Below are 17,121 nucleotides of genomic sequence, written 5' to 3' on the forward strand. Positions count from 1 at the left end.
TTAACCCTCGCCGGCACAGGGGGGATGGGGTTGATGCAACCCCCTAAAGTTTTTTTTTCGCGAATTACTCGCGTAAAAAGCGGCTGATCGCAACGTAACTTTTAGTACCCTCGCGTTGATCAATTTTACACCTATCCTAGAATTTTCATGACCCTGACCCAAATGAACTTTGACCTTCTTTCCGAGACCATGTTCCGAGGCCAGAATCGCGGTTCGGCGTATGCCGGCTCGCATTAGCGGCGCGTTTGCAGTCCTTTCGTGGTTTCAAGCGTTCAAACATGTGATTTGATGTTGCTCCCATGCATAAGGGTGGATGTCAATGTCACCTGAAGGTCAGATCAGGTCATTGACCTATGAGGACCTCAGTACACTTTTCAAGCTATGCATGTTTCTAGGCTAGTTTTTGTTAGCTGAATTCGAATTTAGCAGCCATTTGAACATTTAAGAAGTAGTTTTGGTGCCTTCGTAACATGTTACGAAGCTGTCAGAGGCGGTTGACACGTATGCACTACGAATACCCGTCACGATCCCTACTGGTTGACCTGACCTTACCTGACCTGACCTGACCCGACCTCGCCTAAATGTATAAAGACATCATCTGTGATCAAAACTAACATAATTTGTTCATGACTTACTTAATTACACGGGTTTTGCTGCATAACCTGGCACGGTTGACTATTGAAAATGGCATAGTTGAAAAGAGCATACAATTTTGTCCAAGATCCAATCATCGCTTTTGCATGACGAGCAACAATATTCTTAAAAATATAAATGTTTCAAACCTCTGCATAAGTAATTCATCGATGGCCTTCATTTTTCAATAGGTAACTTTACGTCCTAAATTAATTACGTCCTTAACCTATGTTATAAAATACACTTGGCATGTTCTATAGAAGAACGCATGGTTATCAGACACGAGCACCTCGATGCGATGGATATTTTTCCCAAACCAAAATACTTAGCCGTCAAAAGGCAATCGACCGAAACGGATACATAACCCACGGAGTACGGACACAATAGCAGCCAAACGCCCACCGATCGAAAATACCCCTTATTCGCGTTGCGGAGCAAGCGGGTCACCCTAGCGGGCCCCATTTACCCGAGGGCCCGGGCCCTATCCACACGGGGGCCCGGACCACGTCCACCCGAGGCTCCGGGGCCCGTCCACCCGGGGCTCCGGGGTCCGTTCACCAGGGGGCCCGAGCCCGATCCACCCGGGGTCCGGGCCCCGTCCACCCAGGGCTCGGGGTCCGTTCTGCCGGGGCCCGGGCCCCATCCACCCGGGGGCTCGGGCGTGGGCCCGTTCTCCTGGGGGCCCGGGCCCGTTCTCCCGGGGGCCCGGGCCCCATCCACCCAGGGGGCCGGGGCCCGTTCTCCCGGGGGCCCGGGCCCATCCACCGGGGGTCCCGAGCCCCATCCACCTGGGGGCCCGGACCCGTTCTCCCGGGGGTCCGGGCCCCGTCCACCCGGGGCTCGGGGCCCGTTCTCCCGGGGACCCGGACCCATCCACCGGGGGCCCGGACACCATCCATCGGGGGCCCGGGTCCCATCCACCCAGGGGGCCCGGGCCCGTTCTCCCGGGGGCCCGTGGTGTCCCAGTAGGTATTTCTCGAAGCGGGCTCGTCCGATTAGATTAGGACATCCCCCTCTCTTTCTCTTTCTCTCTCTCTCTCTCTCTCTCTCTCTCTCTCTCTCTCTCTCTCTCTCTCTCTCTCTCTCTCTCTCTCTCTCTCTCTCTCTCTCTCTCTCCCTCTCTCTCGAGCGGGCCCCTGACAGAAATTTCGAGGGGGTCAGCTGACCCTCTGACCCCCCCCCCCCTGGCTGCTCCACTGGTCCGGACTCGGGGCAGTGCGCCGGCAGTCGCGCTCGTTTCGTGCTGTGGTGCGCACCGCGGTCGGACGGGGGGGGGGGGGACGCAGTCTGTGTACTGTGTAAGAGTCTTGGCTCAGATTGCGATGGACCCTGGCAATCTTGTCTTTGATGGGTCGTTTTGCTTTTTAGTCAACGTTTGATGCAAAAACGAGTTGCTTTGTTAATTGATAAAAACTAATTATATCCTGTATAGTTAGGTGTGGTGTACAAACGATGTACAAATACCTAATGCACGGACAAGATATGTTTTATAAAAACGATGAAACGATGAAAAAATATAAAACGATGAAACGAAACGATGCTTACATTACCTGTAAATCGCCTTTTGGGGTGACCAACGGAGCTGCATCCCACTAACCGGTCCCTAGCGATGTGCCCAATTTGAGCGCAATCTGCTTAGCCGTCCTCGAGATCTGGAAGCGGCACCCTGCACATGTGCACGTGCAAAATGGGTCCCAACTGATTTTTGCACGGCACCCTACTAACCGGTCCCTAACCATGTACTAAAGTTCAGCGAATCGGTTCAGCAGTTCTCGAGTATCGACCCCTGCACGTGCGCACGTGCAGCAGCACCCCAATTGTGGCACATGGATATGCATTGCCTACATGCCAACTTTCAGCGCAATCGGCCCAGCAGTTACCGAGATATTGCAATGGTTACAAAACTGACACCTCTTCGTTTTGCACGTGGCACGTGCATAAGGGGTCGCCCACATGCATTGGGAATAGTCCAATACTTGGTAGAAGGAATGAAGCTACCCTACAAAAATTACCGCATGTAAATCGGTCAAGTTGTTGCTGAGATATAACTTATAAGCCTCGCAAAAGCGTGACCACGGCCGGGCGTCCATACTAAGAAATTTCCGTTAACCCTCGCATGTGTCGGGGGGGGGGGGGAGGGTCGGATGTACCCCTCCCCATATTTTTTTTTTTGCGAATAACTCGTGCAAAAAGCGGCCGATCGCGACGAAACTTTCAATATTCTCGAGTTAATCAATTTTACACCTTCTCTGAAAATTTCATGACCCTGACCCATGTGACCTTTGAACTGTGATCTATTTCTCGAGGCCATGTTTGGCCGGAATCGCGATTCGGCGTATATCGGCTCGCATTAGCCGCGCCTTTGCAAGCTTTTCGTGGTTTCAAACGTTCAAACATGCGATAGCTCAACTTGCCAAGCCACATCCAGGGAAAGTCAACTGAGGAACTGGCTCATTGGGTGGCTGGTGTGAGTCTGTGCATTTAAGTGTTTCTTCTCTAAAGCTGCTCTGCACTGCTGTATGTCATGTCAGATGCCTAGAAAAATGTGGCAAATGATAGCTAAACTACTTAAGTGCTTTGTTCATGCTCGACACATTAGCAAGTAGGTACAAATTATGCAGGGTACAACTATACCCAAATACTACATGCTATACAATTTTCAAATAAAAGTAAATGTTACCATCGTTTTATTGATTTTAAAGAAAATTACAAGGGGGAGAGTTTCGAAAATTTTCCACGGACACCAATGGCAATGACAAATGAATAGAGACTAGAATTATTTCATTCACTTTTGTCAGATATCGTGCAGTTGGGGGCGGCCGAATTATACTGCCGGCCAAATTACCCCCATCCTCCCCTATCATGATTCCGAGATATACATCTTATAGGTGCATATGTTACTCTTCTCAATCGCTGAGAGTTTCAAACCGATCGTTCTGTTGGTGTAGCTACAGCCAGCCTTTGAACTTTATCTTTGTTATGGTCACTTGACGTGACCTGGTGACCTGACCTTGAACGACCCGGTCCAAAATTTTTCACATGTGCGGAAACGATGTCTGAACAGATGTACCAAAAATGGTGGCGCTGTGCGCCTCCGTTTTTTAAGATATCCAATAGAAAATCATAATTCTAAAGAATAGTGATTTGTCTAATTGAAAAGTCCCAACCTTCGGATATTCCCGAAAAACCTGCGGAGGCGGGGAAAACGCACCCCCCCCCCCCCCAGCACAGCGCCGAATAAGAAAATTCAATTTCAGCAATAATTGTGTAGAATATGATCGGGTGCTGCGCTAGGAAGCTTTAGTTTATCCAATGTTTCTATTCTGTTGCTGCTTGTAGTGTGCTACTGAATTTTCGCTTCATAAGGATACCACTTATTTTACGTCAAAATCCGACCTATCATTCAGTCTTTAAAAAGGTAGAGTGATTGGCCGTGACGACGTCAGCGACCGTCCGCCGTTGGGCCCGACCTTTCCCCGCCATACACCTCTGTACGTGGATCCGACTGTAAGTCAATATACCCTGGATCCGACCGCGCGACCTGCCCACGTCGGGCGAAAATAGACCTCGGCCGTCACTGAGTCGCCATCGTCGGCGTCTCTGGTCGACCTGTTCGTCGACGGCGACGGTGCCGGGTATTCCCCGCTCGGAATCTCACCGACAACCCAGCCTGCTATTGATTGGAGACTAGATGGAGGCAGGGGTCGCGAACAAGTCATTGGCAATAAGTGTTTGTTGAGTCATTATTTTTTCTTTTAGAGGAGGGGCTTGCATCCAGAGATTGTTACAGCGCTTTGCTATGTTCTAGAATACTGTTTTCTTCAATTAACGGTTTTAAGCTTTTAGTTAATCACCAAGGCCCCAGAGTCGTTAACTTTGATGCCAGGTTTACCAACAAAAAAGAAAATAGCCGGCTGCCAGTATTTTCATTTCTAGAAGTCTCCCTCAAGCTCAACTTATCACCAGAACAAATAACCAGACATGTGCTTGGATCCGGAAAAATGGATCTGAGATCCGATCCCATGGATCCCGATCCGAGATCCATTCAGATCATAGATCCAACCCCTCAATTTTGTCGAGAGATCTACTGGGATCATAGATCTGACCCTTCAATTTTGTCGCTAGATCCACTCGGATCATAGATCTGGCTCCCCAATTTTGTCGTGAGATCCATTGGGATCATAGCTCATAGGTGCTCAAAATGTTAACAACTTTCTTTCATAAGAAGTTATGAATACCAAAGTATGGTTAGAAACAAACAATCTTATACAAAGGCATATTAGTAAAGGCATCCAGTTACATTATATAGAATACAAAATAAAGGAGGCTCATGACGGTCACAATTTGAGAGAATTGAGTGACATGAAGATTGTTCACAGTTCACATACCAACAGAAAAGTTTGCATTAACAATTAACATAGAGGTAAGTCAAAGTAATGACTAATGAACAATACATAACTAGGTAACTACCACATCACAATTCATGTTAGAATCTACATAATGATATTGATAAGACAATCTTGCATTAGACAACCATGAGACTTCCCAGTTTCCAGCTACCACAATTGATTGATAAACAATAAAAGATGATACTGACACATGTGGCTTGGTTAGGTAAAGGTATTTCAATCCATTGAAAGAAATATTTGATAAAATAAACTGAGATATAAACAAAAGTATAAAAATATTCAACAGCCTGCGGAAGCGATGGGAAGCGAAATATCAATTGTAATGGCCTCGGATATTTACCGTAAAATGATTATTCAGTATCTAAATAGAACTCGTGACGTCATTTCAAATAACAAATGAGCTAGGCGTTCTACCTTCGAGTATAATGAAAATAAATAAAAAATCAAACTGGAAATTCAAAAGTCTGGAGTTTTTTTTTTAAAGAATGTTCATTTTATCTGCCTCACATAATTTTACGATACGATTGTTTGTGCATATCATCTTTGTAGCGTTACATTTAATGACGTAAACGTAAGCTGAAATGGTTTTACATGGCCCTGAGCGGTGTGCGCCTTGCATCTTTATTTTATTCACTTTTCTAAAGAATAACAATATCTTACGTCATTACTTTAAAGGGCCTATTACGGGGAATCTTTTGGAATCATTACGGTTTTGGTCAAATTAAGATTTTTCATTGGTCAAACGATAATGACGTAATAAAACCATATTACCAAAACGTGAGCTGTGAATTTCGTTTGTCTTTTTTTGGGAGGCTCTCTCATAACAAAAGCACAGCATGGCACCACACGTGGCACGATGCCAAAAGTAGGTAATCTGAAGAAGTTGATGCCATTTTTGAACTTGTAATTTTATTAGGTTGTAGAATATTAAGTATTAGAGGTTGGTTGCTATTCTTACTAAATAGAAATTGTGTTGCACATACTAATAGCTCATACGAACATTCTGGATTGGGATTTCATACCTGGCAGAAGTGGATTGCTGGATTATTTTTAACAAAACTGACCTATTTGGCTTCCAGGTTTGATTTCCTAACATCTGTCCAGTGTCCATAGGCGGCAGAACAGGGGGGGGGGGGGGTGGCACCAGGGTACAGTGCCCCCCATAGATTTTGGCATTTTAACATTAGCCCTACTGGCGTTGCATGGAAAGAATGGGATCAAAATGAAAATCTGCAGTGCCTTGCTGCCACTGCATCTGTCTGTACTGTTTGTTCATTGAATTTAAGTGGCTGTAGCCTGTTGATAAGATAGTCATCAGTGCTGTCATGAAAAAGTTACAATTGGTCACAAAAAGTAGCAATATGCATGTTCTTGGTTTATTTTAAATGTAGTACAAATGTTGTTTATTTAAATTCAAATTTAATGATGATACCTAATGATTACAGGTGGTGTTAACCAATAACCATGTCCACAAGTGATAATTCTCAATTGTATTGCACTGTAAGGTTTATGTAGGATAAGGGTTTCATTGGCTACATGTCGTGAGATCCATACAGATCATAGGTCCTCCACAAATTTTTGCCCGCTGGATCCACAGAGATCATAGATCCGACCCCTAAATTTTGTCGAGAGATCCATTCGGATCATAGATCCAACCCCTGAATTTTGTCGAGAGATCCACTCGGATCATAGATCCAACCCCTCTATTTTGTCGAGAGATCCACTGAGATCATAGATCCAGCTCTCGGATCCAAGCACATGTCTGCAAATAACCACTGATGTGAAAACATATACATAAGTAAGGCTGTTTGCATCAATGGCTGCAATGTTCACATCAGTGGACTTTTTTTGCCTGCATGTTAAATGACTTTAGGCAAAAAATTCCGGCAGGTGACGTTTTTTTTTTTTTTTTGTTGGTAAAGTAAAACTGGCCTCTGTTCTGTAAAATCAATTCAGTCAGTGCCCGTTCGTCGCTATTCTGCTGTGAGTTGGTGAGTTTGTCCTGGTGGTGACGCATACCTCTCTCTGTCTTGCAGAGGAGTGCCACGTACCTGAGGAAGGAGCTGCCGGTCAGGATCGCACACCGGATCGTCGGCTTCCGCACACTGCCCTTCGTCATCGGCTGCAACCCCAGCATCCTGCAGGTGGTAAGTATCACAACCCCCGCATCCTGCAGGTGGTAAGTATCACAACCCCAGCATCCTGCTGGTGGTAAGTATCACAACCCCAGTATCCCGCAGGTGGTAAGTATCACAAGTCACAGTCCCAGCATCCTGCAGGTGGTAAGTATCACAACCACAACATCCTGCATGTGATGAGTATCACAATCCCAATATCCTGCAGATGGTATCAATATCCTGCATCTTGGGAGTATCGCAACACAGGCATGAAACAGTTTGCACCATTGTATACGCAATCCATGTTCTTGATGTTTTTTTTCGTTGCACCCGACAACCACAAAGAAGTGGACATTACGAAATCACCAGTGAGTCCCTACCGCGTATCCCTCCTATAACTACTTCCTCGTATTTCTCCTCGTCCTCTGACGCCACCGCACCATCTTCTGCCACTATTACCGCTATACTTGCCACTATACTTGCTCTATACTTGCTCTATACTCTATCTTGCCACTATACCCTCTCTCCGGCTCGAGGCTAATCGGGTCCGGGCTGGTCCGGGACCAAGTCCGGCCGGCCCGACTCCCGTCTAGAAGTTTAGAACCCATCCGGGTCCAACTCCGGTTTGTCCCCAAGGACCTTGCCCGGCACCTCCACGCCCCCGCCGTCGGCGCCGGGTGATGGTAGGGCAGTTCGGTGCGTCACGGACCGGGCACAGCTGAGTGCTGTTCACGGGCACCTGAGGTAGCTGCGGTAGCTGCGGCTCGGCGGTCAGCCGGGTAATGACGTCACAGAAAGTGGGGATGGGGCAGGTGGTGTGACGTCATGCGGCTGCGGCCGGCTGCGGTCGCCTGCGTCTCCTGCGGTCGAAACGATCCGACCGCAGCGGCCGCAGGAGCCATTTGTCATGCAAAGTGGCGCGGCAGTTGCGCATTCGTGTAACTTGGGCGTAAAATTGACACGGCCGCCTCAGACGAACGCGTGATGACGTGCGCACAAGTGGGCGGGACTTACAGCCTGCGATCCACCGCAGCTACCGCAGTTACCGCAGGTGTCCGTGAACAGCACTCTGGATTCCGGACAGGGAGGGACGGGTGAAGGTCCACCCGTCGGCGTGGACTGGCCGCTCAGAGGGAAGCATCACTACACCCGCTGTAGGTATATCCTGAGTCACCGGACATTGTTCGTGGTCTTGGGACAAAAGCTGCGGCTCGTGGCAGCTTTGTCTCCGAGATGTCGGATCTGACTTCCTCGGTGATTTCTCGGCATCGCACTTAGGTAACAGCCGCGCACGAGTTTTCCTCCGACGTGGTGACCTCTTCTGCTGACCTGGGGACGTGGTATCTCCCTTTATCTTGTGACTTTCCGACCTCAATCCCGTTGACGACCTAGTGACCCCCTAGATTGGCGAATGGGTGCCTCCCCGCCGACTTGCTGACTTGGTGAACTAACCTGGTGCTCCCCCTCCATGACCTGGTGACCTGATGCTCTCTCCCTTACCCGCCTATTTCTCTGACACTCCCTCTGATCCGCTCTCTCGACAGCACGACATGTACATCCGTTCGTTCCACCTGCTGAACGAGTTCCCTCCGATCCGAAACGGTGGCGACGAGCTGCGCTACTCGCAACTTCTGCGGGAGCTACTGGAGCAGCATCGCGACGTGGTCTCCCAGCTGGCAGAGGGCTTCCGCGCCTGCCGCAAACACATCAAGGTGGGTGACAAAGATGGGTGCTGACTGCTGAGGGTTCGACGGTGCTGGATGGTGGTGTGACTGATTCGCTGCTAGTCGAGTATGGTCAGTAGTCGGGGAGCTGGTTGGCGTAGTAGGGTTGTTGTAGGGTGAAGGGATGGAGCGGAGAGGTATGTTGGATTTAATGCGTGTGATGAATCCGTCAGTGGTGTTCTTTGTATGTCAATGTGTTGGTCGCTATGTCAATGTTACGTGCCAATGTCAGTGTAGTATGCGAGCTTATGTCTGGCGTCTGTCAGTGTCTGTTGATCGGCAGCTATGTATATTGGCAAAAAAAAAAACGCAATGCCGGTATTAGATGCGGCTCCTAGTGCTATCCTGTTTCGTGGTTCCATCTTTTTGTGAATTGCACATATATGTTGTCGAATTGGTTGCAATTTCTCCCCACCTTTTCCTTGTACGATCACTATCTCGTGGGCATCATCTTTCCTCTCTGAATGCGGGGATAACGGCTGTTTCCCCGGCTGTCGAGGCCGCCTTACCGCGAAACATGAGCCGTTACTTTCGGCTAACAAAGGTACGGTCTGGGAGCGAGTCACTGAGTCGCTAGTACAGCCTACAAAGGTACTCGGTGAGTCGCCACATCGGTGAGTCGCCTGATGACTAGCATTTCCTGGTAACAGTATGTTAGAGCTGGATCTCAATGTGAAAAGACGGGTATTCACTGCGTTTGTTCATGTCACACGTGCACACGCAATGGTATGCGTTGCGGTGTTTACCATAACCTGATGACATTCTCGGTACAGCAATGGCGAAATACCTCCCGTGAAGCGGCGTCGCTTTCTTGTTACTACCGGTCTGGCACGTGCCGTCAGCTACGTCACAGTCACGTGTGCTACGTCACTGTTACGTCACGGTGTTGATATTTCCCCGCTGATAATATACCCCCTCTCCGATATTCCCGTATCCCGCCGCTGACTGTGGACGGCCGCCGGCCGGTGACCAGCCAAACGAGGCGGGAGGCGACGCGGGAGGCAGGGGCGGGCGGGGAAGGACCGCGTCCTCGCCGCTCCCTCTCTTCCTGTTGTCTCTCGCCGTGGGAGCCAGACGCCCGTGACGTCACTCCGGGAAGGCCGTTCGGTCCGTCATGGTACGGCGGTGCACGGAGCGCCGCAGGCCGGTGTGGTTTTTGAATCCCCGACTGCATTGTGTGGATCGCTGGTTGATGGTTTGACAAATAAGCTAAATTTGCCTTGGCTGACGAATAGGTACACACGGGCGGGGCTGAGTCGGCGCCGGTATAGGACGCGCCTGTGTGACTGGGCAGTGGGCGCGCCGGCCGGAGACTGCCTCCTCAGCGCCTCAGTGCACCACCCTGGCGGACAGGCCCCCTGTTGCCGGCCGCCGCCGGGACGTGTCCAGCGTCCGCACGGCACTTTGCAAAGTCACGTGCTTATTCACTGCACGGTGACAGCAACGGCGGCCCGGGCCGGGGCAACAGGGCAGCGTCGCCTTGCATACAACTGCAGTGGAAATCTGGTGATGTATGGGCTTCGCGGCAGCAGTCTTTGAGAAAGGGGAGGGCTGTATAGTCTCTCTTGAAAGTATCGCGTCCTGGGTTGCGGTGGCTCAGCGAACTATTCCATTCTGTTTGAGGACCCCAGTAGGGAGGTCATGGCCTGTATCATAAAAAGTACGCTGTAACACGATTTCACGCCAGCGGTAGAAGGAAAACTAGTATATGACGCAGGCCCCATCAACTGGGTCAAAACAGGCGGAGGCCGGCCAAAGGTCATGCTCGTATCGCTCTCCCTTGACCCCGTCCACCGCCCCAGGCGGATACCGGTGCCTTTTGGGCTCACCAGCCGGGCGCTCATTGGTGTGCCTTACTGGGCGCCAATTACTCAGTGTGCGTGACGCGTAAAATCACAACGAAGCGAAGTTCCGCCATAACCCTTACTGTGATGAGGCCTTGTGAATGACGTTAACAGGTCATGGGGGGGAAGCCTGGCATCAAATAAGTGTTTAAAAAGAACATGGCTGAACAGCATTTCTTTTCTTTTTTGTCGCCGTTCACTAACCGGCTCATTAAAAAGAGAGAACTTCAAATATAGGACTAAATGGCTAGACAGCGAATTGGCGAACTGGCTAGAGAGATAATTTTTGTTTTTGAATCCGCTTACGAGTGCACGTGCAAGCACGGATGCATTCTGTTTGCGGGTGCAACTGATGATTGTTTGGGTATATGGGCACGGGTTTCCGGATTTCACCCCCCCCCCCCAAAAAAAAAATGTGACAGTCGTGCCGATGACGAGTCAAATTGCTAACTTTGCAATGAAACAAATCTCAACAAATCCTCTGCGAGTAGGGTGGCTTTCGTTGATCACATGCTTAGCTGCCATCACAAGTTACCGGATGGCGACTGCCACCTCCCCCTATCCCTCCGCAGTCCGCAACCACTCCCCTCGGCCCGGCCCGCCGCGCCGGCTGCCTCCGCGTGTCAGGCTCCGGTCAGTGCTACCAGCGGCTCTCAAACCTTTCCGCTCAACCGCGGCTGGGACAGGTGGCGCCTTCCCTCAGAGTCGCGATACTTTCAAGAGAGACTATACGTCATGGCCGTCATGGCTAACGCCTAACTTCAGCAACTTAACACGCTTAGTAAAAAAATACGTCAACGAGTAGGCGAAGGTTTTTGACTGAAAACGCTATTCGATAGAATTGTGTTTTTCTATTGAAAATCAGACCTGAGTTCTCTGACATTTTTACTTGTGAACTTATCCCCTTATCCAGCAGTATATTTCATTAGTTCTATCGCCTACAAACGCATAGGTACTTTCTACCGCACCATTGCCTTCTGCAATCTGATTGCGACTGGTTGGAACCGTCCCTTTGGAGGTCGTTCGCGCGCCCGCATCAGCACCGGCAGAAACCTTCCACTCCTCCCCCCTTCCCCTCCCAGCCACATGGCGTCGGCTGTAGGTCCCCATCTGATCGGACCCGCTCGCCCCAGCACTGCCAGCGACCGCACCCTGCCCCCTAATCCAAACATCCTTGCAGGCTGCTGAGTATGCCAGATCGCATGTTCCAGCTTTATATTCAGGTTTGACCCACTTTCCAAGCATGGATTATGTATGTGCAATGTGGATCCACTTCCTGGTTTTCGTGGGGGCCAGAGGCTTGCAACATCACAAGGCTGTATCCCTGACCTCTTCCTGATCTCCGCTCGGTAGACAGTCCTTCGGACGTCAGAAATCCCAACCTCAGAGAGAGCCGCCGAGGGGAGAGAAGCGATAGAGCAGCCGACGGCTGCCTCTCCCCCCTCTCTCTCTCTCTCTCTCTCTCTCTCTCTCTCTCTCTCTCTCTCACTCTCTCTTCTCTCTCCCCCTCTCTCTCTCACACTCTCTCTTCTCTCTCCCTCTCCCACTCTCTCTCTCTCTCTCCCTCCCTCCCTCCCTCCCTCCCTCCCCCCCCCCAAGGCTATATAGAACTCCATCGGCCCTTCACCGGCGCCGGCCGGTTAGAGCCGGGTTTCCATCTCACCGTTACCTGTCCGGCCGGCCGCCTGCGGTCGACCACGGATCATAGAACGGATAGGCAACTCCCCCCGCTGCCCATTGTTATCGGTGTACCCGCGGAGCGGGCTGCCATCTAGCGGCGCGGATATCTTCACTAAGGAGGGGAGCCGGCCGGTCTCCGCACCCAATGTAAAGGGCACGGGGAAACGGGTGGGAACCATTAAATTAGAGAGTCTTTAACAGCTGAAATGTTACTAAAACATGTCAATGTTAACCCTCGGCCGTATTGGTGTTTTTCCAGCCGCGAACGTATAAGCGGGGGGGGGGGGTCCGTTGGACCCCCCCCCCTTGCCGTTTGGCCACTGATCGAGCTAGAGCTTCGCGGAAAAAACGAGCGTGTTGCCCGTGACGAGAGGAAGCCGATGATACCCAATTTTAAGGTCCTAGGTTATCGGTTGACCTTCCAGGTCAGGTCAATGACCCAAAGGTCGGGAAAATCGGGACCTGTTATAACGTCGTAAAGGGTGGCTGCTATGGATTTGCTGGCCATAAACATGACTCAGTGGCCCACGGGTCCTGTTTCACGAGACGCTCCTTCCCGTCGCTACAAGGTATCGACATTTAGCCGGTTTCCATTAAAACGGCAACATTGTGAACAGTTTGCTAATGCTTACGTTTCCATATGAACGGAAGCGGTCATACCTTATGATATTGGGTAGCAGCGTGCCCCTTAGTTTTTTGGCCCCGAGGCTGGTTGAGCCACGGACCGCCTTTTGTCATTCTAATGTATCCCTGCTATCCTCTCATCCAGTGGCCCTGGAATAGGGGCTTGTTAACCCTCGGGGGGGGGGGGGGGTGTCCGTTCGACCTCGACCCCCATATACGGGCGAGGGTGAAGGTAAATTATGTACCGATTAGGTCATGGCCTGATTTTGACCGATCTGAAATTTGAGGTAAAATTTTCAAAATAACCTATACAGATTAACCCTCGCCGGACCTATAAGTTGTCTACACACGCATCGGCCGAGGGGGGGGGGGGGAGGTACGACCCAATGGTATATTTTTTTTTTGTTCGGGTGAGGTCAACTTGAGGTGTTGACCTCGGGTCAAAGTCAGGTCAGCGCCTCCCCAGGTCACAAAGCTGGTCGAAAGAGGTCATGTCGCATACTTCGGCAGGTCTTTCTGAGTTCATTGGTGACTTTACCGACTCGCTGGCTCAATTTGATCGGGAGTTATCGACGAAAAACTTATGACCTTAGTCACATCAACAATGCAAAAGTGAATTTCGGACCTTGCAAGGAGTTAAAGAAATTACGATTCCGTGTGCTTGATATAGTTTGAGATCGTTCCCGGTGCTAAAATAGAAGTTTTTATTTTCCCTATTTTTCCCATACCTAATGGTGAGGTCACGTGACCGACCTGACCTCATGTGACTTAAGGAAAAATCCGAGATATAAAAGTTCAGAGACCTCTGGAGGATACTATATCCTTTAAATTTCATCTATTTGTGCAAGTTCCTCTGGCACTGAGGACGTTGCGAAGCTGCGACATCTGAGGACCGTACAGCGGTTCACTTATGACGACATAAGTCAGTGACCTGACCTGACCTGAAAATGCGACTAAAGTCGTAAGATGCAGCTTGAATCAAAGGTCAGGTATGCCAAGTTTCAGCTTTCTAACGCCGGCACGTTCAGAGCTATCGCAAAAAATAAATACTATGAGAAGGGCGGCACCCGCCCTCCCCCTCCTCGGCCGGCTAATTCATAGAACCCACGCCGCATGGCTTTATGCAAGAATATTTGTGGAATTTAGAGATTAAATTTCATCTTTAGATGAAAATCTATCAAAATGTATTCATGGAATATACATTGGAGCCCTCAACGATCGGAAAAGTACCAAGTTTGCTAGGAACGCTAGGTCGCCCACCTGGGTTTAAAAACAACGATTTTCATGACAAAGGATACAAGCTGAATTTTTTACCCGTCTCTAACGATTCTTGCCATTCTCATTTATATCATAGATATCTTCTAAACTAGCTGAGAAACCATATTCCGCAGAAAAATCACCAAATTAGCTCCGACACGACGCCCCCCACATGCATAAGGCCGGCCGCGTCCTTAGTGAAGATAGTTCACCTAAATGCCCACCAGGTGGCAGGGGAGACAGGTCGCCGGGGGGAGTTGCCTATCCGTTCTATGATCCGTGGGTCGACTGTGGCCGCCGCCGGGACTTGCCAGGGACTCCCCGTGTACCGCGCCGGACCGGACTGGAATGCACCGGACCAGGCTGGTCTGGTAGCTCCGCCCAGGGTAGGTACTCAACTCACTCCCTCGGGACGGTCCCAGCGTCAGGTATCCAGGTGTGATCCGGGGAGCGGTATCCCATTGTGCCTTTTTCTGCTGTAACGCTCCCTAGATTATCGGTTCTACTTTCTATGGTAAGATTTTACGGGAAACTTCCCCATTGCCAGGGTGGGTATGACGTAGGGATGCTCTCTGCTGCTGGGACGCCCCCCCCCCCCCGAGTTTCGCGACTGGCCCGTCGGATAATCTCCGGGGACGTTCTATCTGTCTGTGACGCTCCCTCATCCCCACTGTCAGCTCCGGGAGCCATCCCACATGGTTAATCCCAAAGCTCGCTCGGATGATCGGCATAGGCCCGCCTGGCCAGGCCGGTGTTTCACGGCCGCTGCTAGCAGGCTGTTAGCACACGTAGAGCATTCGGGTTCCATGGAGACATCAACAAACTCGGACGCTCCAGCATTGAGTGACTTGACCAATCAGCTCCCGATCCCGCCGCTGGCGCTGGGACATTAGTCAGGATATTGTGCTGTTTGTAGTTACAGTACAGGAGTTGTGGGTGTGGAAAGTGTTTAAACATTACAATAAACGTCAACGTGACTTCAGACGTGTCTGTGCGGACCGATATACTGATCCACCAGTCCCGTCTCCTGCGGCGGACGGGCTGTGTGGGTTGGAAGAATGAGCTGAGCCTGACCCCCGCGCCGTCCCGATCGTAAGAGAACATCACTTCTACGAGAATCGCTCCGCCCGCGCCGCGCCTGAGCAGGCGTGTGGTTTGCAGGATTATGACCATGGCATCCCACCTGTCCCTCACGGCTCCCACGCTAGGTGAAGCACACTGCCACTCTTCGATACGGCTGGAACTTACACCATTCCACGGCTTCTCCCGGGCAATGGATTGGAGTGCATGTTGGCTTTCCCATGCTGACCGTGAGAATACCTCGGGCGGGCGTACTGTGCTGAACTTTTGTGTTTGGCTCATGTGGACAGTGGCTCTGTTGCACGAATGGAGTTGATTTTCTCTAAGCTAAGGCTTTTCGGGCTTTTCAAACGATAGCCATTTAGTTCCTCAACCTGGAACACAGCTATCACGCGTGGTAATCGTGTCTCGCTCCTCCCATTGGAATAAATGGCACGTTTTTCGCTCCCAACTTGCACGGCCGAGCTGCGAGTTGGGAGCGAAAATGGAAAAATATGTTATGTAGTTGTATTGTACCTATTCTAATTAGAAGCGCAAGGCGTAATCAGCACGCGCGAGAGCTGCGTCTCAACCTTTAGCGGATTTGCAAGGATCATTGTTTGAATTATGTTCCATTGACCTTGCTTCAGAACCTCCTACTGTGACGCGGTGTCCTTGTTTCCTCAAATAAAACAATTGCTCCTATATCGCCAGGAAACGCAAATGTGTCATAGTTAGAAATCGTTTCTGCAATCTACATCCCATGCATGGGACTGGAGACGGCAGTTGCAAATACCCTTGCGATACGAGACTGTCACGGACGTCATGCAAATAGTGTCCCCGATTATAACCAAGACCGTGCTATGAATTTATTTATGTATATTCCGGGAACTTTTCCTCAGTGAGTCACCAAATGGTCTGACTTCCTGTTTCGCCTGGTGTGTTTCACAAACATTTTCGTTTGAGTACTATGCATATTGCATAGTGCATATTGAGTGTGACTCATTCACCAGCGTACAAATTAATTTTACATGCATTTTAAACTTTTTGCAGTGAACGTCACATGCATGGGCCGCATATACATCCATCAGCAACTAAAGGTGAATTACAGAATGAGTTTATATCGAGCAACGAGCTTTTTTCGGTTTTAATGTGCATTCTTACGTTGCTTGTACATTTTGAGTAATTAGTAATGAGTGCAAAAGATAACAAGATAACCTTTGTAGTCGGTGCGCCCGGAAGCCCCAATAAAGAAACAGCAAACAAACGTAAGAGTATTTAGCCGTCGCTTGCTGCAAACCAGCTGACCTATGCCATCCTCTCACTTCCGGTGTCTGTTAACCACAGCTGGTTAGCCATGCTATTGCAGCACACATACTGCAGTGATGTTTTGGGAGTGAGGTGGGACCAGTGATTTGATGCAGCTTGGAGTCGTCTCATTCCCCGGGTCTGCAAACGGAGGGGTTTTGATGTTCACTGACGGTGCCAGGTCCGGCAGGTGCCGGCCGGCCGGAGGCATGTCCCGATTATGTGCTGCCATGAATACAAACATGTGACTCTAACGTCATGTGCCTATATTACGCCTTATCGCCGATGCACTTCGGGAGTTCGTGTCTAGTCCGTCGGGCCGGTCGGAACGCGCTGCTAGGTTTTCCTGGTGTGTATCGCCTTCGGCGAAAGAGTCTCCGGTTGACCGAAGTATGAAGTCGAAACCAGTCGGCATGTGAAAAGTCCAGCTGTTTTGCGTTGGTTTATGCACATTGTAGGTACCTAT

The 17,121-nt window shown here is 50.1% G+C and overlaps 1 protein-coding gene across 1 annotated transcript in view; it reads left to right on the forward strand.

Annotated features, from left to right (window-relative positions):
* LOC122388101 (3-methyl-2-oxobutanoate dehydrogenase [lipoamide] kinase, mitochondrial-like) overlaps window positions 1–17,121 on the forward strand; it is a 91,886-nt gene that overhangs the window by 61,194 nt on the left and 13,571 nt on the right. Inside the window, exons 4-5 of the mRNA XM_043378889.1 lie at window positions 7,079–7,189; window positions 8,704–8,871. Of these exons, the coding sequence (XP_043234824.1) occupies window positions 7,079–7,189; window positions 8,704–8,871 (279 nt within the window). The remainder of the gene's footprint in view (window positions 1–7,078; window positions 7,190–8,703; window positions 8,872–17,121) is intronic.

This window comes from Amphibalanus amphitrite, unplaced genomic scaffold (genome assembly GCF_019059575.1).
Source record: "Amphibalanus amphitrite isolate SeventyFive unplaced genomic scaffold, NRLGWU_Aamphi_draft 000308F_arrow, whole genome shotgun sequence".
In the NCBI taxonomy this organism is placed as follows: Eukaryota; Metazoa; Arthropoda; class Thecostraca; order Balanomorpha; family Balanidae; genus Amphibalanus; species Amphibalanus amphitrite.